Source organism: Cladophialophora psammophila (assembly GCF_000585535.1).
Source record: "Cladophialophora psammophila CBS 110553 chromosome Unknown aczJe-supercont1.14, whole genome shotgun sequence".
NCBI lineage: Eukaryota > Fungi > Ascomycota > Eurotiomycetes > Chaetothyriales > Herpotrichiellaceae > Cladophialophora > Cladophialophora psammophila.
In genome coordinates this window covers 348207-372667 of record NW_006912935.1, presented here as the reverse complement: position 1 = coordinate 372667, position 24461 = coordinate 348207, and the positions used below count along the sequence as shown (strand labels likewise).

General features: G+C 52.6%; 9 protein-coding genes across 9 annotated transcripts; 2 read left to right on the top strand and 7 right to left on the bottom strand.

The window, feature by feature from the left end:
• Positions 1-2304: 2304 nt before the first annotated feature.
• A1O5_08681 (uncharacterized protein) lies at positions 2305-3377 on the bottom strand (the record flags this gene model as incomplete). Its single annotated transcript, XM_007749262.1, has 2 exons — positions 2305-2681; positions 2750-3377. The coding sequence occupies 2 exons, from the start codon at positions 3375-3377 to the stop codon at positions 2305-2307; spliced, it is 1005 nt and encodes a 334-aa protein (XP_007747452.1).
• Positions 3378-4488: 1111 nt separating this feature from the next.
• A1O5_08680 (uncharacterized protein) lies at positions 4489-6159 on the bottom strand (the record flags this gene model as incomplete). Its single annotated transcript, XM_007749261.1, has 1 exon — positions 4489-6159. One exon carries the CDS (start codon positions 6157-6159, stop codon positions 4489-4491), a length of 1671 nt encoding a protein of 556 aa, XP_007747451.1.
• A 1296-nt stretch (positions 6160-7455) lies between these two features.
• A1O5_08679 (F-box and leucine-rich repeat protein GRR1) lies at positions 7456-10395 on the bottom strand (the record flags this gene model as incomplete). Its single annotated transcript, XM_007749260.1, has 2 exons — positions 7456-8874; positions 8923-10395. The coding sequence occupies 2 exons, from the start codon at positions 10393-10395 to the stop codon at positions 7456-7458; spliced, it is 2892 nt and encodes a 963-aa protein (XP_007747450.1).
• A 2163-nt stretch (positions 10396-12558) lies between these two features.
• On the bottom strand, positions 12559-14401 carry A1O5_08678 (uncharacterized protein; the record flags this gene model as incomplete). The annotated part of the gene is made up of 2 exons (XM_007749259.1): positions 12559-12872; positions 12931-14401. The coding sequence occupies 2 exons, from the start codon at positions 14399-14401 to the stop codon at positions 12559-12561; spliced, it is 1785 nt and encodes a 594-aa protein (XP_007747449.1).
• A 936-nt stretch (positions 14402-15337) lies between these two features.
• Positions 15338-16339, bottom strand: A1O5_08677 (uncharacterized protein; the record flags this gene model as incomplete). Its single annotated transcript, XM_007749258.1, has 4 exons — positions 15338-15558; positions 15614-15844; positions 15900-16235; positions 16306-16339. The coding sequence occupies 4 exons, from the start codon at positions 16337-16339 to the stop codon at positions 15338-15340; spliced, it is 822 nt and encodes a 273-aa protein (XP_007747448.1).
• Positions 16340-16928: 589 nt separating this feature from the next.
• On the top strand, positions 16929-18442 carry A1O5_08676 (uncharacterized protein; the record flags this gene model as incomplete). The annotated part of the gene is made up of 5 exons (XM_007749257.1): positions 16929-16995; positions 17060-17364; positions 17457-17745; positions 17852-18111; positions 18380-18442. The coding sequence occupies 5 exons, from the start codon at positions 16929-16931 to the stop codon at positions 18440-18442; spliced, it is 984 nt and encodes a 327-aa protein (XP_007747447.1).
• Positions 18443-18869: 427 nt separating this feature from the next.
• On the bottom strand, positions 18870-20711 carry A1O5_08675 (uncharacterized protein; the record flags this gene model as incomplete). Its single annotated transcript, XM_007749256.1, has 4 exons — positions 18870-18950; positions 19045-19541; positions 19607-19973; positions 20028-20711. 4 exons carry the CDS (start codon positions 20709-20711, stop codon positions 18870-18872), a joined length of 1629 nt encoding a protein of 542 aa, XP_007747446.1.
• A 351-nt stretch (positions 20712-21062) lies between these two features.
• A1O5_08674 (uncharacterized protein) lies at positions 21063-22632 on the bottom strand (the record flags this gene model as incomplete). The annotated part of the gene is made up of 2 exons (XM_007749255.1): positions 21063-22104; positions 22187-22632. 2 exons carry the CDS (start codon positions 22630-22632, stop codon positions 21063-21065), a joined length of 1488 nt encoding a protein of 495 aa, XP_007747445.1.
• Positions 22633-23545: 913 nt separating this feature from the next.
• Positions 23546-24181, top strand: A1O5_08673 (uncharacterized protein; the record flags this gene model as incomplete). Its single annotated transcript, XM_007749254.1, has 1 exon — positions 23546-24181. The coding sequence occupies one exon, from the start codon at positions 23546-23548 to the stop codon at positions 24179-24181; it is 636 nt and encodes a 211-aa protein (XP_007747444.1).
• Positions 24182-24461: the final 280 nt, after the last annotated feature.

Sequence of the window (24461 nt, the reverse complement as noted above, 5' to 3'; positions counted from 1 at the left end):
TGATCCCACATGTAGCCATATTGTGCTCCGAGTCATTGAACCGCTCAAGTGAGGTCGTAGATGAGTATGCGAGGAATAAAGGTGGAGGTCGTGGAGGGTCGGCCTTGGATCTCAATTGCCTTTCTCTACATGGGAGCCAGAAGTAGAGCCTAAGGGAATCAAAAGGAACCCGAAACGGCTGGTTGACTTGACCACAAAGCTAGCCTTTGTTGGGGACCATCTTTCTCTTCCTTGAACGCTTAGCCTTGCAATGGAAATCAGAAAGGTGCTGTCGATGGCGCTGAGTCGCAGGAAGGGAAGAGGCGTAGATTTGTTTCTGTCAATTGGGGCTCACTAGGCCTATCATCGTCGACGCTCGCTCGGGATCCTCTGTACTCGGTTGGTAGATCGCATGGCCATCGTGGAAAGGTTTGCTCATATAAAATCCTTGGGAAATCGACTCATTCCGCAGTTTTGGAGCTTGGAGGGTGTTTCCTCAGCTATTTTGGAGGTGATATGTTCCAAGATTTACACTCGCCGTTGTTGTTGTGGCATGGAATGACCTGTTACGGTAGCGTCTGCAGTCTATTAGACTGGTCATAACTAGAGAGACTGAAGCATTATTCCTCGACGCCAAGCAGAAAATGAACCGCTTGAGCTGATCCTATGGGTGGCATTAGTGGGTTAATGAGTTACTGGTCTCTGCGCTGCGTTTTTCGGCGTTGCAACGTAGTCGGCAGTGTAAGGACAGGGGATCACCCAAGGATCTACCGAGCTCCCAGACATTCGTCTGGAACAGGTGCCTAGCAGAGAGGTAGGTGTAGCCTCACCAGCCTCACCATCCGACCGCTCGGGGGCAGTTTCGGCCCCTCCTTGTACCTCGGTGTGCTCCTCAAGGTGTGCTCATTGAGGCTGCGCTAATTGCTCAGTTAAAGCCCAGGTTAAAGCGGCCGTCGCTCGCCCTCTAGGATCAAACCGTAATATAGTAATTAGGTTTTTCGTTCGCGAGTAATCTAGGTACCTATGTAGGTAGTTGACCTAATAGTCCAATACACTCCACATTCCGCATACGAGAGTCTGACCAGCTCACGAGCCCACTCCGTAGGAGAAACGACATGAGCCAACTTCCTGCTGCCAAGATTTCTGAGCCTTTCGCGATCGAAGTTGGCTGCTCCTCCTCACCAAGTGTGTATGCTGTCAGTTCTGGCCCTCGAGACATACGTTGGACGGCCATGGCCGATATGCCTTGTCACCGAGGGACAGCCTTCTCCCATGGACCTGGGCTACATGGTTACCATCATCGCATCGAGGATCGAGACCATGTGTGCATTTCCGCACCAAATGGCGCCCGAGACAAATTCATCTGGTCCATTTTCAACTTCAACTACTGAGCAGATAAAGACAGCGATGAGTCCTCTGCCGAACTCACGGACCCAGGGCCATCCATACGGCTTGGCTGCCGAACAGCCTATGTGGCGGGACGTGGTCCAGAGCTTCGATGCCATCTATCCATGTATGGCTGGGAAATCTTATCCGCGAACATCCAAGATTCCCCAATCGTCAGCACTAGCCATGGGTGCCTTAACTGTCTGCCATTTTCTTACCAACCTTCGTATCCGAATCTCACCCAGAATATGACTCGCATGTAGGAGGAAAGGAGGTCCCCTCTCTTTTGAGTCTTCCTTCCCTCGGAGAGAAACAGAAGAAGTAACAGACCTCGCAGGGCCTGGGAAAGGAGAAACCAGATTTTGAATTCTGGACTCCGTTTCTGCTCAGAGAGCAATAGGGTCTAGACACTCTGCATAGACACTATGATTTATAGGATATATGTGGGCAAGGCTCCACCTCCTGCTCAACGTAGGGTACGCCCAAGAGAGAGAAAAAAAATCCCTACCCGTGAATGCATGACCGCCTTCCTTCGTAGCGTCTCCTTACGCTCGGAGAATCTGACGATCCGATGCGTGGTTTGTCCTCCTCAAAGAGTCCCTAACCTAAGATTACTAGCGAGTGACCACAATCTTCTTGACTTCCTGCTAGATGGCAAGCCGCGCTGACATCTACACCGCTTCGACTGCGGTGGGGACCAGTTTCTCGTCCGGGCGTCTGGCCAGTTCGCGTAGAGGCGTTTGTGTATTTTTTTCGGCCCCGTCATCGATGTTGGGATCATTGGCGAATGAAGACAACTGACATTTCAAGCCGGCGTCGAGTTTTCTTTTCCCTGACCTTTTCAACTTCTGTTCCATCTTTGGACTTTCCTTGAGGGCAGAGAAAAGACCAAGCTTTGTAGGTTAATCTCTTCCCCCTTCCTCGCAGACGAGCCGAGCTTTATATCAAGGATAATATGCTCAAGGCCAACACCATCGCCATCATAGCCCGTGGAGAGCCGACACTCCCTGCCCCGTTGCCCACCTGCTGCACCAAGTTCGAGTTCTCGACCACCTTCACACACGACAGGTGTGCCTCTGGCAAGGCCACGGCCTTTTGAGAGTTCGAAGAAGAAGCAGCCGGATCGTAGAAGATGGTCAGAACTGGCGTTATGCTGTAGAAGAATGGCGCGATGTCACTAGAGACTTCTTCTGAAGTGACCGTTTGGGTTTCAACCAAGGCGATGTTGTATGTCGTGCCACTCGAGACGCTGGAGGTGGGGTGGCAGCTCGTTTGGGAGATGGGAGCGTCGACAGAGGATTGAGGGCCGGTGATCTCTAGAGGGACCCGAGTCAGCAGGCAAGCCACTTGGGGGGGGGGAGGTTTCAACAGGGTCTCATCTCACCTTTGGCGACGATAGTGCCCCATGTTACAGTTGCTATTGAACACGACGGCGGAGGATTGGCTTCCATGGTGGTCTGCAGGGCGGTGCACACAGAGCGGTTGTCGACATTACTTTTTGATCCAAGCGTCTGTACTTGCTGCCTGGCCTGAGACAGAAGATCATTGACACATACATCCTGCAGCGTCTGGCCGCATGTCACTGTCCCATATTCCGTGACACCGTTGAGCGGCAAGCTCCTCGCGATTCCTTCGAAGAACAATGCACAGCCTGCAAATGCGGCCGGCGTCGTGAGGTTCATTGACGGGGGATAGCCCAGGTAGAAGTTCTTGCTGAACGTGACATCGCTCGAGTTCGAGTTCGACGAGGACGCCCCAACGGTCCAGGTGAGCGGTGCATTGTCGGGCGACAAACTGCTGTTGAAAGAGGTCGTTCCGATGAATGAACTCGTCGTGTTGCCGAGTGTGCATTCATTGTCGGCCCCACCGTTGCAGTCCAGGACATCGCAGCCAACCACCTGAGAGCAGGCTTTCTGAATGAGGAGCGATAAGCATATCGCGAGGGCGGCCCATAGATTGCAGTGGGGGACGGCCACAGGTCCTCTGCTTCGGTCGGGGGGAGAAGACAGCATCTTTCACGAACAACGACAGCGAACCAAGGGCAGAAGAGATGAGGTCGAACCGAAGGCCATAACCTCTTACAAAACAGCGCTGGCAAAACACAAGAGCTCAGACGAGAGCAGTTCGTTCAGATATTATGAGCCCTCGTTTCTTTGGGCCCTGGCTTTTTTATTTTCTGGCGTCAAAACTTACCTTACGTTGAGTTTCCCGCTAGTATGCATGTCATATGTATGCCGCCAACATGAAACACCTCCTCATGCGAGCGCTTCGGAAAGAACAGAGAGAATCCAGACGCCAGCAGGCCCCGAAGAATATCCATAATTAGCAATGCAGATTGTTTTTGTGGGCCGGGTCAGCGCTTACCTCTAGGCACTTATTTTATGCCACTGATGATGTCCGGTATGCTATTGGTCGACATTATTATCCAGTGGGTCCTGATCTGGTGGTATCGATTGGCCCAGCCGGCCCGCTATGGCGCTTAACGTTGCTATATTCGTCGAGCTCGCTCTGGACTGGACAGCTGGACAGTTGCCCCACTGGGCTTGTCCCTTTTTGGACATTCCACTCAATTCCGGCCTTGAGGACCTGCCATCACAGGCAGACCTTCTGGAGTGGTGTGGTTGTTGGCGCTATCCACCCATCACCAATGGAAGTAGTTTTGCTTCTTTGATTGAGTTCGCCATCCCAAAAGTACAGTTGTAATTGCAAAAGCGCCTGGCCGGATGTGGCCGACCGCAAGGCGATCCCGTAATCTTGTTTGCCACTCCTCTGATAGTGAAAACTAGTGGACATTCAGCGAAGCTGGAAGGTCCTCGTGCAAGGTGCGAGTTCTTGTTGAGGAGGGGTGGGAGAGCAGATTTCCAGAGGCAGATGCGGCGACACCAAAGGGAAGGCTGTGCTGACATAATACTGCGGATCGGTTTGGGGCAAGGCTGAAAATCCCCTGAAAATGAACTCGAGCGCTTATAAAGCACTACATGCGTCTTGAAAATCTCATCATATAGGAGGTATGCCTCGGTAGCCTTACTTGATAAGCCCACTGGACCCCTACTTACCCTTCGTCCCTCAGTATGGCGTTCAGAACTAAATAAACAACGGCCACACTCCCCTTCTCCCAGAGGATCATGGGGCTCTGGAAACCAATCTCTCTCCCTCGTCTCCCGTGGACCAGGTCTCAATTTCCGACGCACTGGTATATACCGATGATATAGGTTTTCTCGGGATTTGAGGGAACGGTAATGGGGGCAATTGCCACTGAGTTGGAGCAGGTGTGTATGGCACAGGTGTGGGAGACATATCGAAGGCATTGAAAGAATCGCTGTACCTTGCATTCTCAAATTCAGATCTGCGTATGTCTCCCTTCTCCTGTATGAAGGATGTCACAGCCCTGATTTGCGACGTTGTTGGTCGTTTAATTGGACTGAAGCTGAATTCAATGTCGGGCGAAGAGTGTAGGCTTGAATTTCGCTCAGTGGGCCGGACGCCTCTTAACATCCATTCCAACTTTGACTGGGGCGTTTCCTCGAATGTCCTGCGGCTGCGGATGTAGGCGCTGATATAGCTGATAAGACCCAAGATGATCAGGACGAAAACCAGGATTGAGATGGCGAGAAATGCGGTGGACAGCTGTACCACCGGTACTCGGACGCTCAGCGTCCGCGTAACAGAATACCTATCTTGGGTGTCTTTGGTAGACACCCATACCTGGTAGAATCTCATCAAGTCGCGTGGTGTGATAGTTGTAATGTTGCCTGTCGCGATGGACTCGCCAACGAACCGTGCATAATAGTATTGGACCAGTGCCTGGGCGACCTGCCACGCCTTGGAACAGTCGGGATATGCGATGTAATTGAGACTAGGATCTAGAGTATTTCGCCTCACGATGCATTCGATCTTAGTATAGCTTGCAGACTCAACAGGGCCTTTCCCAAAATAGCAATAGCTGTCTGGGTCCTCCTGGATACTGAGGTTGTGTAGGTAGACCGCGGCAAGGTCGATGGCCATTTCAAGATTGATATTAAGTACTTCATCATAATCAGTCACTTTCGCCGCACCCATGGCCAGCAGCACGTCTTGGTTTATCCCGTTATTTTGTTCTCCTCCCCACCAGGTGCTAAAGTTCGATACATCGTACTTGGAAGGCGAGATCACCTTCTGTAATCCTGGCAGCTCGTCGAGAATATAGTCGCAATTTCCAGTGTCCTCAAGCGTGATAGCGGTTCTTTCAGTACTTTTGCAGTCCAGGCTCCACGTGGAATTCCACTCTCTGCGATCGTATGTCCACGGGATTGTGGGATCAGGGAGGTAATCCAGTAACTGATCGTGCGGAAAGTCGGCCTGATCAAGGCTTGTGAACGTCTCATTCCAAAGCACAGGAGCGTTGAGAATTGCTACATAATGCCGCATTGCGATGGTTCCTGAGATGTTCTGAGGAAGGACCCGGTGGCTGGTGCTCGTTGAGTACCTTGCAATCGGCCCAGACACCAACCCTACGACGGAAAGGATAATAGCAAGACAGGATTGCACGAGAATCTTGAGATGCCGCCGTTGAAAGATTCTGGTCTTCAGGAGCCAAATGATGTCGATGGCTTCACCGAAGGTGTTGACAGTGATCAGATCCGATATGGGTATGCTCCGATGCCTCGCCATTCCCGGAATGGCGGACTGCCAGCAGAATCGCGCACAGGCGAATATGCCGAGCACGCTCAGGCTAGTGATGATCACGTTCAAGGCTGCTTGAACGTCTTGAAGTCGCCATTGGGTGGGTAGGTTGACCCAGCTGGTCGAGGGCATTGTTGTGCCTGACTGAGACAATCAGTAGACAACTCCGGCAAACCAACATCTTTCGAAAGGCTGGAAACTTGAAGCCTGGAATCGATGTGGTGCAGATAGCAGAACACAGCCCTGATATACCCTACTTGTTATTCGATTTCTCCTGGGTTGGTGTCCACGTGGCAAACCTTCGCCGAAGCTTCCGGTAGCTGAACGGACAGCTCACCTTGTGATTCATCCGGACTTGTTAGTGCTATCGTCCTTTTTCAATTGTCGCTTTGCGGTGGAATGCCAAGCGAAATATGCTGAATCGGGATACTTCCAAGACACGCCGCCATCTGGGCTTCCCCACTTTATTGCGCTTTTCCAAACCACACGGGTTTAAGCGAAGGACGAAGACTTCGTATAAAAGCTCGGCGCAGAGCTGGTTGTGGTTTTGGCCCTTGTCTGCTCTTTGACAGGTAGGTGATAACCTTCTTGTATGTTCGTGGACATGAGCTCGCACTGCTTGTTCACGGGCAGAGCCGCGAACTGACTGGGATCGATGAATACCCTATTTCATCCTCGAATTTTCTGGGTGCTGAAAGGCAAGAAAGATGTTGAGATCTCAGGTCACTTTCAGCCGGGTAAGGCTGGAGAGGGGTGAATCGTCGATGACCTGCACACCATGATGCCGACGAGCCGACGGGCTGAAAAAGGTGGCTTCAGTTGACGACCCGCGCAAGTACCGGGTAGGCAGAGACTCAACAACACCCTGGGCGAGACAGAAGTGCGGCTGGGGAGGCTGTAGCGCAACCACCCACCACCCACACAGCAACATGTCAAGTCTCGTGCGGAAGAATCAGCTTGGTGCTGCAGTGCAGTGTATGCATGAATTGAACAGAGTTACAATGCTATGCTAAAGCCAGACTTAGAATATGTTATCACAGCTTCCCATTCCAGCGGCTCCATACAGGGCACAATGCTGCGCATCATGCTCGAAGTAATCGTGCAATGCTTCCTTTTGTATATTTGAGTACCGTACTCGAGTCCAAAACGACCGGGATGCCTCGATTGTGCTGTCTTCCTTACAAGACTACACTTCTGAAGCCGGAACACCCTGCTCACTCACTTGAAACAGATTTCCCCCATCGCCGCATCACCGCATAATCTTGTGTTGTAAAAGTCTAAATGGGGCGTCGCAGGAAACAAAATATGATGCCTGACCAGTCGTCCTGTGTAAAAAAAAAGTCATCTTCATTGAGACGTCGTTTCGATGCGTTCCGCATGTACTCCGTAAACGTGTGCTCCACTTTATTCCGAAAATGCATGGCGTCCTTATTGTGTCATTGTAACGTCCTGGTCTGGATCCTCAGTAGACTCTGGGTCCTCCACTTCAAAACGAATGTTTGGTGTTGGTTCTGCCCGCGTGAGAGGCGTTCTTGCTACCCGTTCTATTAAGTCGGGTGGTAACAAAGGGAGCTCAATTTGCCGATCCGATTCAGTCCGAGGGAGGTCCGGTCTCAATTGATCGGCAGCATCAGCTTCTGCAAGTGCCCGCAGCATTGCTTCCCGTTGTGCTTCTTCCTCCATGCGGGACCTTTCTCGGCTTCGCCGCTCCCGACTGCTGCGCCTCGCATCGTCTCCTTGACTGAGTGGGGTCGACGAGAAGCTCCGCGGAGGTGCTAGAAGACTGCTCAGTCTCGACCTGCTATTCACCCTGGACAGGTGAGGGCTGTTGGATCGTGATGGATGTCGACTACCAGGCCGACTACCTGGAATGGTGGACATTATTGCTTCGTGGTTAGCGTCAAAGGCGCTGAAACCTGGTTCAGGTCGCAAAAACGACTGCCGCACATCGGCAGGGTTTCTGAAAGACGCTCCTGGAATGTGCCTTCGAGGGGGTTCTGATGCAAACAAATGCGGATTTGGCCAGCCAGGAAATCTCCTCGGGTCGTCTAGCCCGAAGTATCCGGCTCGTGGATCGTTGGAATAGTGACCGAGTTCGAGAGGCCGAGAACTGCTTTCTCCAAATCCATGTATCGGAACAGGAGGAGGCGCGTAGAGACTCGAAGTTGACTCTAGGGTGTGTCTCCGCGATGGAGTTCGCGATGTGCTCCTCGCACGCTCACCATACTCCGCTGCTAGATCAAACGCGTTTGAATAACCAGGGCTCCGCGATCGACGCTCATATGGCTCGGATTGATATAGGGTATTGGAATGCATGAGATTAACATGTGGCGAAGCTTGGGATGTGCGGGACTCAGGTGGGAAAGCTGCACCAGGCGTCCATGGGCCCATTGGTTGAATCTGATCAAATGGCAGCAGTGGCATCTCAACATGACTGGGAAGCTCATGTAAACTTCGCCGTCGGGGTCGCGATCGAGGTACAATGGCCAAGGACAAGCCGTGTCGCTGGGAATTGAGCACAGGATCCATCAAGTGTTCGTTCCCATCAATCGTGCCATCGTCCGACAGGGTGTCCGCACCCGGACTGTCGACTCCATCAAGCAGACTGTCGTCAATCGCATCACGACCTTCTCGTTGCACTTCGTCCATAGCAAGGCGCAAGAGGTAGTCCCGAAGTCGCTGAACACCGTCTCCAGAAAAGACACAGAAAACATCTCGTTGGGGGTGGGTAAACTCGGCCGGGGCATCGCGGCAGAAGCGGGTCAAGTCTTCACGAAGAAATGCTTGCACGCCGGTCAATGACAGGTGGGTCAACCGAGGGCAATGGTGAAGAAGTGCTGTAATTCCCTGTTCAGTTGTTAGATAGAGCGACAATCGCGACCGGGTTTCTCATACCTTGAGCGTCAGATTCACGCAGTAGCTGAGATGGACTCTTTCGAGAGATACAAATTGTGAGGGTACCCCGATCTTCCCGCCCGGACTGAACAATAGTGGGCCCCTGGCCAGCGCCATAATGCTTGCATCCGTCAAGTTTTGGCATTTGACCAGACCAATTCTGCGCAGCTTGGGAAGTTGTGCTAAATGGCGAACGCTAGCATCTGTCAGTCGTGAGCAACATGCCAGGTCAATATATCGAATTCGATTGCAAGCCTTCACCAGCTGTATGACCGCATTGTCCGTCAGGTTGACGCAATGGCCCAGATGGATGTAATGCAGATTCTTGGTCAGTTTGCAGATGGAAGCAACTGCGCGATCTGTAATGTGTCTGCACTTGGCCAATACCAGGTTCCTCAGACGAGGCGCGGCCGGAATAATCCTTGCAATAGCATCGTCTCGGACTTGTTCACAAGCGGTCAGATCCAAAATCCTCAGCGCGTCAAAGGTAAGCCGCGGGGATAGGTTTGTAAAGGCTGAATCATTGATGTCGCTGCAATGAGCCAGGCGCAGCTCCCTGAGATGGGACAAATTCGATAGCAACGCAGTGACGGATTCCGAGGTAATGGAATGGCAGCCAGCGAGGTCAATTTCTAGGATAGATCGACAATTCCTCGCAACTGCCGTAATGGAGGCGTCGGTCGCTCGCACCACGCCATTGAGTTTCAGTCTTTTGAGTTGCCTACAATTCTTGGCGATCTCGACCAAAGACTCGTCGGTGATATTGGAACAATTTGTGATGTTGAGACCCTGCAATTTTGCGCAATTCTGAGCCACCACATGCAGCGTGCGGTCTGTCAAGGCGTCCAAATCAGTAACATCCAGCGCTTGGAGCTTCCTGCAGCCATCCACCAATCCTGCAACACCGAAATCGGTCAGATTCGAGCAATTGGTCAAGGTCAGGCGTTCGACACCCTTGCAGTTCATAAATGGCTGGACTGTGCCGTCATTGATCTTGTCTGCAATTGCGGATAGGTTCAGTCTCTTGACCATCTCGTGATATGGAAAATAGCTCTTGTCGCCCTTCCCCAAAGCTGCCACGACGTTAAGCAGGTTTGTCCACTTGTTGCATAGGGGGCGGTGCCACAGAATGCCCACTGTGTACAAGGCCCAGTGATACGACACCATCATACAGTTTCGTAGGTCAGATGTGGTGGTCAGTTTTGCCAGGATAGCAATGAGGATTTCGGGAGGTAATTTGGAGATGGGGGAGAGACGGTGGACTTGTTCGAGGTCGACATCGTCGTCGCAGTCACGAATGGCGGTAACGGCACCGAGGGAAGACTGTGAATCATTGGCATGTGCCATAAAGTAATCGGTGTCCTCATCATCGCCTGGACATGGAGAACTGTCTGAGCTGTCGGATTCGATGGTGACAGTACTCAGATTTCGGGTATGGATGGGGGAAAGACGAGGTCGCGGTTCGTCAGCCATGCTGGCGAGATCAGGCTGCGCGGGTGGAGGTGTGCAGCAAATCCAGAATTGTAGCAGAGCGTGTATTGAGATTCGACGAATCCGTGCCTCTGCTGCAGCATAGACCAGCTCCTCAAAGGATGCTTTCAGACGGGATTAAGTGAGAATAGTGTCATCGCTCGGTGGTGACGACGTCGGTTTGCGTGTCTTCGAAGGGGGGACAGTTCGGCGCATCCGGGTGCGGCGGTGAAAGGTCACAACGCAAACAGAATAGGGATGTGCATCAGACCGCGACCGGAACGTCCAAATATAATATGGAATGTTCACTGAGGGTTGTAGAGGGACGGAGAGGTGTGGAAAGGTGAAAGAGGTGGAGTGGGAATGGGCCCGGGTTCGGGCAACAGAGGATTGTTGAATATTCACGGTCGGTGGTCGAAAGGCGGATGGAGGATGGAGAAGAATGGAGGAGGATGGAGGTCGCAGGATGATGGAGGGAGACGAGCAGTGAGAAAGGAGGCGTTCGGCGGGTCGCAGTGGCTAGTGCCGCCGCTGGCCTGAAGGGTTGCGCCCTTGGTGCCCTTTGCTCGGGGGACTGCCACTGTTCAGGCACTGACAATTCAACTCTATTCATCCCCAAGAGCTCTGGCTCGGCTACTCTGTACTCGGTATACTGGGTGCTAATTATTAAAAGGCTCAGCTGCCAAGTTCGGGTGGTCATTGCTGCAGGGTTCCTTCGCTTCTGTCCAGGTTTGGGCCTCTCGAGGTTCACGATTAGGCCCCAGTTGCGTCAGGAGATGTGGCTAAGGGATGCCGGGGGGTTGCCTGGGGGGCTGTCACCAGAGAGGCTCTTCCATCACAGGGATGCCTAATAGCCCCTGTTGGACAATAATATCGCTTGCCTTTCTCCATCTCACAACGCTTTTTACATCATACTCGTACCCGACCTCCAACCTACTGCAGACTATGGTTGTAGGAACGGACTATGAGTGGACAACAGCAGATCTTGATTTCTCGAGCCACCAACGGCACAACTAAGACCCAGTGTATTATCTCTTGAGATTTGACTCAACTACGAGAAGCGCGACTTCTTCTCACCCTCGAAAGCGTCATTTGCAGTTCTTACGAGTATAGCAGGCTCTTAACGCGATCAGTTTGCTCCTGATCATCTTCCGTGCGGGTTTGACCAGGGTCTCGTCTCCAGATCGTGATCAGCCTTCAGCTAACGTTGAGGCGACAGCTGACATTGTTCCTCCCGTTCAGACATGACATTCATTCTTCAAACCAATCATGCAGTCCTCCGTTCTGTAACGTCTTTCAGGTCCTTATTCGCAGACGCCAGCCTGGATCATACGCGTATTCTCATCAACCCAACGATCCACCCTGTTCTCCCGCATGACGTGCTTTTCATACTACTGGTACTTGTACAAGTATGTACGGGAAGCTACGGGGGCGGCGACTCGAACCTCCGTGACGCCGATAAAGATGCATAGGTAGGTAGTTAGCAGGGCTCTTGCAGGGCTGTCGGCTGCAGCCATTGACCACTAAGCTATCCCTACCCAGTACCATCCCGCGGTCTCTCAAACCCGAGGCTTGATTTCGTGCTCAAAAAGTCTGCATCTATGAAGGAAGGTTTAGAAGGAACAGAATCGGGTCAATCGCATACCAGACTAGCTGCTTGGTCAGGCACAAAGTGAGCTCGACAACACAACGTGCACAGGCTTGAGTAGGATGTACTTGTATGTACCCTTTCTCGCCTTCTCATACTAGTATGAATCTTGCCGATCCCGATGGTCCGGCTTGAGCCGAAGCCATCCCTGTCTCATCCTGCAGAAGGACACACGGCCTCGACGGCAACTGTCCAAGACGATCCACAACGTCTAGCCTAAGAGACGTCACAACCGAACATAGAAAAGCCATGGCCATGTGTGGGCAACATGCTCCGTTCGGATCTTCGGGCTTCACGTACTGGGTAGTCACCCACGCATGTCCTGAGAGAGGTGCCGCGGAAGGAAAAGAGGATTTGGAATGGTACCAAAACTGAAACTCGGCTATGAAGGTCAGGAGCGCCATAGGTATATCATCGACAAGAAAGAATGGACATCATGGCCCCCCAATTCCCACGCAAATCCATGACCTCAGATATCCTTGGGCATCAGCCTCGCGGGTCACTCCCAGTTGCGCCCTTTACTCCCCTCCTCTCTTTGCCCCTTTGGCCCATTCTCGGAGGACATTTTTCCTGATCTTGCCCGTGCTGGTCTTGGGCAACTCGGGGACAATTTCCACCTCTCGGGGCACCATGAATCGGCTGATTCCTGGGTGGTCACGCGCCCATTTGATCACATCTTCGCCCGTCACCTTGACATTGGGTTTGACCGTTATAAATGCCTTGGGCCGTTCGCCCCAGTGGCTGTCGCTGACTGCAGCCACGCCACACTCGAGAATATGGGGATGCGTGACGAGCATCGATTCCAAGGCAACGGAAGAAATGTTCTCACCACCTGATCATAATGTTTCAGCGAGCTGTGCATCACGCCGCGTTCAGAGACAAGAACTTACCAGAAATGATGATGTCCTTTGCACGATCCAAAATCTGGATGGCTCCATCTTCATGCCACACGGCTAGATCTCCGGAGTGCAACACGCCGCCCAGGAACAGCTTTCTCGTCGCGGTTTCATCCTTGTAATACCCTCGAGCACAAATGTTGCCGTTGAACACAATCTCTCCTATCTCTTTCCCATTCCTTTCGACATCGATAATGGTGCCATCAGGTACGTCGGTCTTGATCACTCTCGCGGGTAGTGATGTCACAAAGCCGTGACCCTGGCGAGCCATTTTGGCGTATTTGTCCTTGACATTGGGGAACTTGTGCCATTCTGGCAGGATATAACCTTTCGTGATCGGGCCGTATGTCTCAGTCAGCCCGTAAACGTGTACTGGATGCAAATTCAGGTTTGTCATTTGCTCGAATAGATGGGCCGTAGGTGGACTGGCCGCCACAGTGACTCGCACAGGGTTGGGCAGCTTTTGGGCATTGGAATCAGCGCACAGAAGAGTGTTGACGGTCGGAGCTGCGCAATAATGGGTGATGCCTTCATCCTTCAGCAACCGCCATATCTCTGGATAGTCGATCTTGCGAAGACAGTAATGGGTTCCTCGCGCAGCAGTCACGGCCCAGGGGAAGGTCCAACCCATGGCATGGAACATTGGCAGGGTCCAAAGGTACTTGCAGCGCTCGCCATCATGATATGCAAGACCGGATTCGATTATATTGCCCAGGGCGCCCAAATAACAACCTCGGTGAGTGTACTCGACGCCTTTGGGCCGCGCGGTTGTGCCACTTGTGTATGCCAAAGCATTGACGGCAAGCTCGTCGGGGGCCAAAGCCTCGAGACCGTCCCAGCCGCGAGAGCCTAGCGAGGAGTCGTATTGCAGGCCCTCAAGCACGGCTTCATCAAACGGTCCACATAGCTGGCCCTCGACGGCATCGGTGTCTGTATCGATGATAATAGGCACGTTGGGATGGGTTTGCCTGTAGTCATCGAGCAAGGGCAGGAACTCGGCGTCCACCACAATAGCATCGGCATCGGAATGGTCAAAGATATAGGCTATGTCGTCCTTTTTCAAACGGTAATTGATGGCAATGTTGATTGCGCCTGCGCCCCCAATGCCGAAGACCGCCTCGAGGAAGGCCGGGGTATTCGTGGACAATATCCCAATCCTCTTATATCCCTTCTTCTTGATATAGTATGCGAAGCCTCGAGCTCTGTCGGCGAATTCGATATATGACCTTCTCAGGATCTTGTTGTTGGCCGTGCGGTGATAGATGGCTGGAGCATTGGGCTCGATGGCTGCTGCGCGAGGCAGGAAGAATGCTGGGGAAAGAGTATGGATGTTGTACCACGATAGAGTGCCCACGGTGTGGTTGTCGATGCTGAGATTGTCGATGGACTTGCTGGTTTGACCCTGGGGACTGGAAGGGAAGATTTGCGCTGCCAAACTGGACAGACGCGATTTGGCGGAGGACATGGTGGGCACTCTACGGTTTCCTCTTTCTCTCTGTGTCCGCGACAATGAGTTACGACATGGTGATAAAGAGTGACGCTGTGAGGTGTCTCCTGGAGGGCTCTTGGAAATCAAAACGGGAAGGAGGGTGGGCTATAAGTTCGTTCTATTGCTGGCTTCCCGAATTTTGAAGCTCATGTCACCAGAGAGGCAGCGTCACCAGCGTTGGAAAGGTCCGAGGCATTCGAGGAGCTGAATGCACCAAGTCTGGGGTACGATGGGTGGGAGTGGAACCCCAAAAGGCCCCAAAGTGCCCCTCAAGTCTCCAGCTGGGGGGGGCACCAGGGGCGCCTAAGATGCCTTTAAGCGGGTGCCTGGCAATCTTGATACGTCGGTCGGGCGGAACCACGAGTTTGCGCCGTGGCTGATTGGTTCCGCCGTGGCCCTGGCGATGGACAGATTTCCGAGCCCGGACTTCGACTTTCCCGGTCGACTCTCGGAAAACACTGCTCGGTAGTTGGCCACAGTCAAAAACTGCACATCAACTGTTTGCCAGCCTTTTGGACCCGAACAAATCCCGCGCGATACGAGGCTCGATCGACACTTGTACAGCATGTAAAGACTTTCTGGGCGAATCTACCTGCCAAGCAGCTCCCTCGTCTGCTGGCATCGTTTTCATTGGAAGAGAGGACACCTATTTGTCTCTGCTGCCATCTCCTATCTGCGGATGGATACAGATATCATATGCTTCGCAGTGTCTGGCAAAGTGGTATGCCGCGGTCCAATTTCAGGGTGATTTCGGAAAGCTTTGGCTCCCCTTCGATGTTCGTCTGAGAGCAGCTGGATGTTGGGTTCCCGCACCGTTGGCCCTCCGGATCCGATGCTCAGAATTGTCAAAATGAGCAGAGGCTACCCCTTTTCCGCGATACGGTCCGCTGCGGGCTTGCGGTTGCCGTATCGTCAAGCATATCCCAAGGACCAAAACGTCTCGATGTTCGTGCCAGTGTCCTCATCGACGTATGGGGTCGGTTCCCTTAGGGTCACGCTTTCCCCGTGGATTTCAGCAATCTGACCGGTCAAGGATGGATCTGATACTAGCTGCTGAACCCCTCGTGTCAGCGTGGACATGGGTGTGAGGATCATCGTCTTGAACAACGCTTTGTCCGGAGCAATGTTTGTCTCTGGGCACACCAGTCAGTTTCACCCCCCCCTACAGATTTCCACCGAGCAACCTACCAAGAACAGCAGGCGCCAAAGCATTGATCTGGATCGCCTCTTTCTCAAGTTGACGTGCGAGTGATCTCACCAGACCGACGACCCCAAACTTGGACGCGGCATAAAGCGGTGCGACTGCGAACGCATATAACCCGGCGTTCGATGCTGTGCAGATGATGGAGCCTTTGGAAGGGGCTGTGGCACCATTGACAACAGGATTCTTCCTCATGTAGTGGATAGCCAGCTTTACGGCTGTGCGAAGGGCATCAGCCACAACCCATTTTCAGGAGAACCATTTCTAACTCACTGTATATTGTTCCGATCAAATTAACTTCCAAGGTATGCAAAGGTGGCTTTGAAGGCGCGTCTTCGTCCACGATCAATCTCGGTTCTTTAGATATCCCAGCATTGGCCATCACGACATCGATCCGGCCTTGTTCTCGATAAATCTGCTCAAAGACCGTTGCTAGCCCATCCCAGTTGGAGATATCGGCTTTCGTGAACGAGAAGGTAGCATTGGGGAACTCTGACGACAACCCTTTGACAATTTGCGCACCCTCAGGGTTCACATCGAGGACGGAAACATGTGCACCTTGTTCCGCAAACGAACGGGTGATTCCCAACCCTATTCCCGACGCTCCTCCTATTGAAATTGCCTTATGTTAGAAGGACCTCTGCCGCGAGACGGGGTGTTTTTGTGCAGAACTACTAACCAGTTACGACAACACTTTTCTTCTGAGCAGCCATCATGAAGACTGGAACTCGACGTCCAACACCCACAAAACGAATTGCGACTGGGTTCGTGTTATCGTGGTAGTATATGATGGACGTACTCAACTTGCCGGTAGCCACCCCAGTTTATACCCAGATCGACAAACACTTCAGGACCGACGACTGAAATATTCAGCCAACTGTCCATCTCCCGGCTGATGCTCCTCCTTAACGGAATTGCCCCACGGGATGCCAGCGATTCTCCCATGTGGGGCACCTCAGCCTTGAAGCCCCCGTGGCGCCTATACCCCGATTCTCTCTGGGTCTCCCAATCAATAAGGGAAGCGAAACCAATTGCCGAGAGCTAGATGAGCCCAACTAGAGGATCCCCCTCATCGGATATGGACCGCTTCGCTTCTGAACACTGCGTATGTGTGAAGGCCGTCAACGTGGACAAACGTTCAAATTTGGGTTGTGTCCCAGCAGGCCAGGCGGCCTTCTCATGTGGAACAGTTCGACGTTTATTCTCGACTGTTTTACTTGTCGCTGATTGGAAGAAAATAGCCGGTCGACATCTCGTCTGGGCACCAGAAAACCGTTGAACAATACCCTTCATCGGACCACAATGGCGGAGGTGAATATCGAGCAATCCACCCTAGAGTCAGTGAAGGGCAAGGTGGTGGTCCTCGCAGGTTGGTGTACACAACCACTGTACTGTTGATTCCTATTTCTCACCATGGCACCTTCTTTTTCTAGGCGGCGCTCAGGGAATCGGGGCAGCAACAGTGACCCAGCTATATAAATCAGGCGCTCATGTCTTCTTCGGCGATTGGGACGACATCAAGGGCTTGAAACTGGCAGATGAGCTTCGAGCCTCGCCTTCAGAAGGCGGCGTGACATATCTCAAGGTCAATGTTCGGGATTATCAGTCTATCCTTTCATTGTTCGATGCCGCCTACAACAAGCACGGACAGATTGACATCGCGATCTGCTGCGCTGCCGTGACTGAAAGACCGGGGTATTGGGAGCCAGAGAAGCTGGATCTCCAGAGCGTGAGAGAGGTATGTGCAGCCACCGGGGGCGACAGCCTCGAAGTTTTACATATGGCATGCCACGAATGTTTCTCATCAGTCGCTCACTATGAGGTACATAGATGCCAACAGGCATCACCGAGGTAGTCGACATCAACCTGAACGGCACTCTATATTTTGCCCGACTGGCCATGGCATATCTGAAGGAGAAGCACACGTTCGACAAAGCATCAACGACGGCCCAATCCATCACCTCGCCAAAATCTATCACGCTCGTCTCCTCGGTCGCGGGCTTCAAGGAGTCGCCCGGCCTGTTCGCGTACTCGGCGGCGAAGCATGGCGTGTTAGGACTCATGAGAGCTCTCCGGCCCTTCACGGCGCCATTATACGGATTGAGAATAAACGCCATATGTACGTTCCATCCCGTCAAAAGAAAACCATTTCCCCCTTTGCCGTGTTAAGGGTTGAATTCCTCACCCACTCACCCGTCATCCTCTTTCTTACCTCAATCCTACAGGTCCCTGGGCAACCGACACGCAACTCCTGGCCGGCGTGCGCGCCGAATGGGTCAAGCACGCGATGCCGATGAACCAGCCCCTCGACGTGGCAAAGTACATCATCCAAGTCAGCGCCGAGCCGACCACGCACGGCAAAGCCCTCTTCGTGACGGGTGGGCGCGCCGTGGATATCGAGGAGGGCATCAAAAAGACCGAGCCCGTGTGGTTGGGGGAGAAGAACTCGCGCGATTTGGCGGCGGGACAGGTCATTTTGGGATTGGTGAGTACAACCAGGTTTTATTCATCCTCTCCTGTCTTCTCTCTCTTTTTCTTTTCTCTCTCTTTCTCTTTTCTCTCCCTTTCTCTCCTCTCTCCCTTTCTCTCCTCTCTCCCTTTCTCTCCTCTTGTCTTCCTTCTTTCCTTTTTTTTTGCCCCTCGTCCCCTTTCTCGCCTTTGCCTTGCCTAGAAGGATCCCCCCCTTTTCCCGTGTTCCTAACCATTTATATCGGGAAAACACAAACTGATCACGAACTGCTTCACATCCGCAGGGCATGGACTGGGGACATAACAGCCCGAAGATGCACGAGAGCACGAACGGCACTTCGAACTGAGAGCCAGTCCTTTGGTGGACCCCAAGGGAATTGGTCCAAGGGAAGGGGTGCTAACTGACACGGCCGGTGCGTGGAACAAGGCAGATGAGAACCGACGAGGACACGCTTGCATGCACACAGGTAATGCTCTCAGACACATCCTTTTGCTCGTCCTTAAAGCGAGAGTGAGCATTGCTTGCTATGTGAGCGCTCCAACTAGGCAGATAAAGTGAATGGCTTGGAAAGAAAAAGACTGAAGTCCAGTTAGACGAGTATCCTGACGAGAGACTCTATGATATGATATCCCTTGCTTGCCTGCAAGCTTGATGCCTCTGTGGCCGGTTGTCCAGCATGGCGTTCTGTGCTGTGGCTATCCAGCGCGATGACACCCTCTGACTGTTCAGTATGACATCCTCTCACGCACCACCCACCGCACCTCGCACGCAAGTTAACGTTCTTGGAACGGCGGAATGTCCATGGTGATGACCAATCTGGAGTACTTGGTCGCGATGCTGGCCTGGTTGCCATACTGAATGGGGTAAACCGTCAGATACATTACCACAATCCAAGTTTCCGCACAGGATTCCATCGGGAGGGAAAGAGAGAAGAGGGACAGAACTTACGGCACCATGAACCAACGCCAGCTCCCGATGACTCGGTGTGTTCAGCCACTTGACCTTCTTGACGCTAAAGTCGCGGGACCATGTCTTGATAATGGGTATCAAGCCCTCCCCATCACACAGGCCCGCGTGCGTGTAGTCAAATGGGACGAGACCGTCAGCCAGCAAGTCGACGTCAACGAGTTGTTTCTTATCGACCGGGTCCCAGACGTAGTACTTCAATCCGTATCCCTCTACTTCTTTGCGGTGATACAGCTCCTTCAGGTCTCGGATTCTGTCCGAGTCATCTGTCCCGTACGCGCCGAGGATGTAGGCATAGTAATCAGAGCGGTCGCGTTTGTCGAGCACGGGTAAGTGTCGGAGACGCACGGGGAGATTGGCTGCGGCGAAGCATGCGTAGACGACTTTGTCGACGCCCTTGAGAGCGGCGGGGAGCGTGGGAATAGTGTCTCCTGAGGTATGTGCGTAGGCGTGCGCACAGTGATAACCGAGTGTGAGACCTTAGAAGGAACAAGAAACGCAACTTAGCCATATCATCCCACTGCTTTCAAGTCGAAAGGCTTACCGTTCTTGCAGAATCCCGGTTCTGCAAGCAGTGTTCTCAGCGAGTGGTATAGCTCGACCTGTTCCGGATCTATCCAAGCCGTGTTCGCTGAGCAGGTGGCATACAAATTGTAGGTCAGTGTCACCCGTTGGCCCGCTGTGACTTCGAGCACCTCATGTTCGCAGTCGCTGTAGAAAGCTGCCCATTGAATGCTACTGCTGGCCTTTTCACCAGACCAGTCGAAGACGATCTCTCGACCCTGATGGCGGAGCACTAGCTGTCCGCCTTCGTGGACGCTCGGAAGGCAGACGACCAGAGATCCGATCTGGTGTTTCGAGCGCGGGGTGTCAACGTGGGATTTGAACTTCCCCGAGGGCGCTGCATACACCTGTGTTGGAGGAGTTAGTGGAATGATCAAGTGCTAGAGGAAGGGTACCTTTACATTCAGCTTGTACAGTTCCGCCCGGATACCGTGGGTCTCATTTGTTTGTCTGCAATTGTTTGGAGCAAGAGCTTGCGCCGCAGCGTCGATGATTCCGAGGGCATAGGGGTTGAAGTTTGTGCAAAAATCAGACTCGTCCAGCTTGCCGGCCTTGCGATATGTCTCGTCCACGACATCCTTTCCACCGCGTCCAAAGCTGGCTGGCTGGCAATCCTTAAGGAGCTGCTCGAAGGAGGGCCTCTGACTGTCGGTACACGGTAAGGTGACCTTGTGGGAGGACCCGGCGTTGGCAGCTGAGTCCCATCTGACTGTGATCGGGTCGCAACGCATTTTGTGGACAGCAGCACCTCCAGGTCCCGGTAGAGCTGCTGGTGATGTCGCTATTTGGGGGTTGTCCTCCCGTTCACTGTCACTGTCATCGGCGTCGACAACCTTGACATCTTGCTCGATGCTGGACTCCTTGGAGGCTTCCTTGCTGGTCTCGTTGCCGCCATCCGAGCCGGCATCGTCAGACTCGCAGATCAAATGGTTGTCAAGAGAGGTGATTGGAATCGAACCGCCAATAGCAAAGAGCGATTGCCTGCCTTCGTTCTGAACATGGTTTGCCAGTTCTTCAAAGACTTTTTGCTCGGCCTGCTCAGCCAGGGATGGGACGTTGAGGTTCTCAGCCGTAGAAGCAGCCATTGCGAGTAAGGCGAATTGTGGTTGTTGCTTCGTGGAGAGGGTGTATCGATGATCTTCTCTGGGACTATTTATGCTCTAGGAGGAGCGTCAGTCATTCTGCACGTCAACCCGTAAGATACTTGAGCTGCACATACATACAAGGCACCACCAGGCAGCATATGCAGGGGACCGGAGATTCATTTCCCATTCGCCAGTGGGAACGAAATCCACTCGACTCCTGCACATTGTCTTGACGGAGCTTGGATTGAAACGTGAAATTTGAAGGGCTTGAAAAGACAGCGAAAATCAGGGGCGCATTTCCTGTTATTTTGTCGGCAAAGACGTCGACGCTGTGGTGGGTAAGACGTCCCATCACCGTCCTCCCTTCTCTTCATCAGTCGTGCTAGACTCTTCCACTGTAATCGGCACAGGTCCGCTCGTCGCTTCGGCCAGATTCTTCTTCCTCACATCCCATCCTCCATGCCAGCCTATCCAACCCTCTTCGTATGGACCTCTCAAGCCACAAATCACAAACGTCAATCCCACCAGCGCCACGCTGAGACTCCCGCTCGCGATCCATCCACCCCTCTCATACAGTTTTGCCCCCGCCGATGTGCCGGTCAATTGCCCTGTGAACGTACACAACATGAAGGCCGTATTTACTCGATTCCGCCCGTTTGGTTCAATCACGTGAATCGCTGCGCGGTTTGCCACTTGAGTGATTTGCAGGCCCATGTCTAGTGTGAAGGCCTGGATTATTGGTCCTACCACGGTGTGTTTCCCCGTGTACGTCCCGATGGTTATCCCTATTAGATTGGCCGCGCAGCCGATCAAGCAAGAAAAGAGAGGTGCGAAGGGTTGAATGATGAATTTCGCGTAGATCGGACCCATCACAATACCAGCCACACCAATTAGTGCGAACAGTCCAATGACGACAGGTGAGTAGTTGTACGGTGAGTCGGCAAGGAGAAATGTGAGGGTAGTCCAGTAATTCGTGAATGCGGCCGAGATACAGAAGCTGACCAATCCGGCTTGGACGAGGACGGCATGCTTCTTGTACAAAAAGATGATTCCGCCGATCATTTTGAAGTAGTTCAATCCTTGAGGGTTGGAAGAGGGATAGTCGGGCATAAAAAGCCAGAGTGTAATAAGGATGAGATACTGCAACCCAAGGGCAATCCAGTAGACGTTTCGCCATGACGTGAATTGTGTGACAACGCCCGAGAGAATACGGGCCACCACGATGCCAAGGAGGTTACCCGAGGTGGTGATGCTCAAGGCTAGGGCGCGTCGATGAGGTGGTGCCAATTCCGCGACCAACGGAAGCATTACTTGAGGGATGACTGTTGTGACAGCACAAATGTAGGAGATTGCACAGAAGGCTGTGAATGAGGGGGTCACGCAAAGTCCGATCCTAATTGGAATAGGTGAGCATTATAGAGCCATGTCCGTCTTTTGTTGCACAGGGCTCGGGCTCTGGAATAGGCGTGACTTACCACATGGTGGCCGTAAATGCAATCAGGCCCAAGGTCAGTGGCCTCCTCTTCAACAGGTCGCCCAGCGGACATACGAACAGCAAGCCTGTGGCATAGCCAGCTTGCATCAGAGTCGGGATTCGTGACACCGTCACATAAGGCACACTGAAGTCTCGAGCCAATATATTCAAAATCGGATGGTTGTAGTACAAGTTGCCCACGGTAAAAGCACCCGCAAATGCGAAAAGAACATTATGCCAGACCGAGAATGTAGGCGGCTTTTCTGGATCCCATCGGCACCATGGCGGCATCCACGTCAGCACATCGATGACTCTCTGCCATTTCGACTTTGGTGTTGCGACCTCGGATTTATGGTCGTCATATGTAGCTTCCACAGCCTCGACGGCCTTCCCGGCAGGAGCAGTCGGCCATACCCGCGGTTCGCTTTGTGTGCTTCCTTCCACCATGCCCGGATGATGATCGATTTCCCACTAAAGTTGAAAAGAAAAGAAACGAAAAAAAAAAAATCCAAACAAACTCGGGGATCGATAACAGTATAAAAATACGGTGGAGGTCCTCTTCTCGGAGTCTCGCCTGGGGCACGGAATAAGAATTGCGCTCGATCGCTAGTTCTCGGAGATCGTCGGCTCCATACGATTAACTCCAGCAAGCTCCAGGCAAGAAGTGACCAAGGCCCAGAAAGGAGATTGATAGATATGGGACAGCTCAGAGCCGAAGTTGAGGAAAGCATCAACCCTTGGTCATCCCTCTGCTGCCATACATTGTGCGCGCTCTTTGTTGGGCACGCCAACGCACAATATTCTTATTTTTGCAGCTTCCGACTATTAGAGGGGACGGTCCCACATTGTGAGAGAGTTGGATTGCGGGCGGCATGCCGTGTTTGCCGGGAGCGCCCTGGAGATATGGCAAATCCGTAACCCGTAGGCTGTGACGTGCCCGAAGAAGGATTGCTGACCGCATGTCTTCTCTTCAACGCAGGACCAGCAAGGCTGCTGAAAGAGTATTGAAGACCTGGGATCTTCCTGATAAAACGAAATACGGAGAAGGGGAGAAGGAACAACGTCCAAGATGACGTTTGGACCTCGACATGGGCACGTGGTGCACGTGATGCACGTGATGCACGTGGTTGCCCTCGGTTGCCCACTTTGACCAGCCTCCTCGTCCTCCGTCCTCTTTCAGGCATCCGCCAGCCATCCATCAGGCAGAGTTCAAAGCATTCAACAGACTTAGCTCGGACACATCTCAGCGACATGCGAACTCTGACTCATCCAAGGTTCGAAGGTGGTCTTAGTCAACAAACCTTCCAGGAGTGAAGTCAACACACAGGGTATTAACTGCTCCGTACAGAAAACATCAACCATGGACGATCCAAAGCTTCTGGTCCAGAATGGCTATGACGAAATTGCACAAACCTATTTCGACTGGACCAGTGGGAAACCAACAGCCCGTCTCGACTATGTGGACAAGCTGCTCTCGCGACTCCAGAGTCCTTCGGAAGCAGAGGTCCTTGAACTTGGCTGCGGCGCTGGTGTTCCATGTACACGACTATTGGCACAGCGATGCCGTCGAGTCTTTGCCAACGATATCTCCCAGTCGCAAATCGACCTCGCAAAGGCGAATGTGCCAGAAGAGAATGTTGATTTTATCCGGGGAGACATGGCAAGCCTCAAGTTTGAGTGTTCGGTATTACAGGCTGTAGTGGCGTTCTATTCCATCATTCACCTTCCACGAGACGAGCAGCGCAACCTGGTCCAACATGTTTGGAAGTGGCTTTCACCTACAGGCTACCTCCTGTGCAACTTGGGAGTCGCAGATAATCCTGGGGGAACAGAAATGTGGTTAGGGTCCCGGATGTATTGGAGCAGCTTCGATGCTGAGACTAGCCTTGAGATGCTGAGAGACACCGGCTTCAGCATCATTCAAAGTGAAGTGTTACACGACGACGAGGACGGCAGACTAGTCCCCTTTTTGTGGGTTCTTGCCAGCAAGAACTGATTCTTGTGCTGCACCTCAGCTTCCACTACGAAATGCATTGCTTGGGCTAACGCTATGATTGGTCTCCAGCTTCTGAGACCCTACTCCAACCTCTGCTTCCTGATATCGACGGAGAGGAAGCCACTGATACTGTCAATAGCAACTACACCCATATTGTCGCATTTGGTACAGCACCCACACCGACAATTGCTATGGAATGCAGTGTCATGCCCCAGAAAGTGGATCTGCCAATTCTCGCTACCTTGAGGCTCAGAATTACCTCTTTTGTACTATGGTCAGT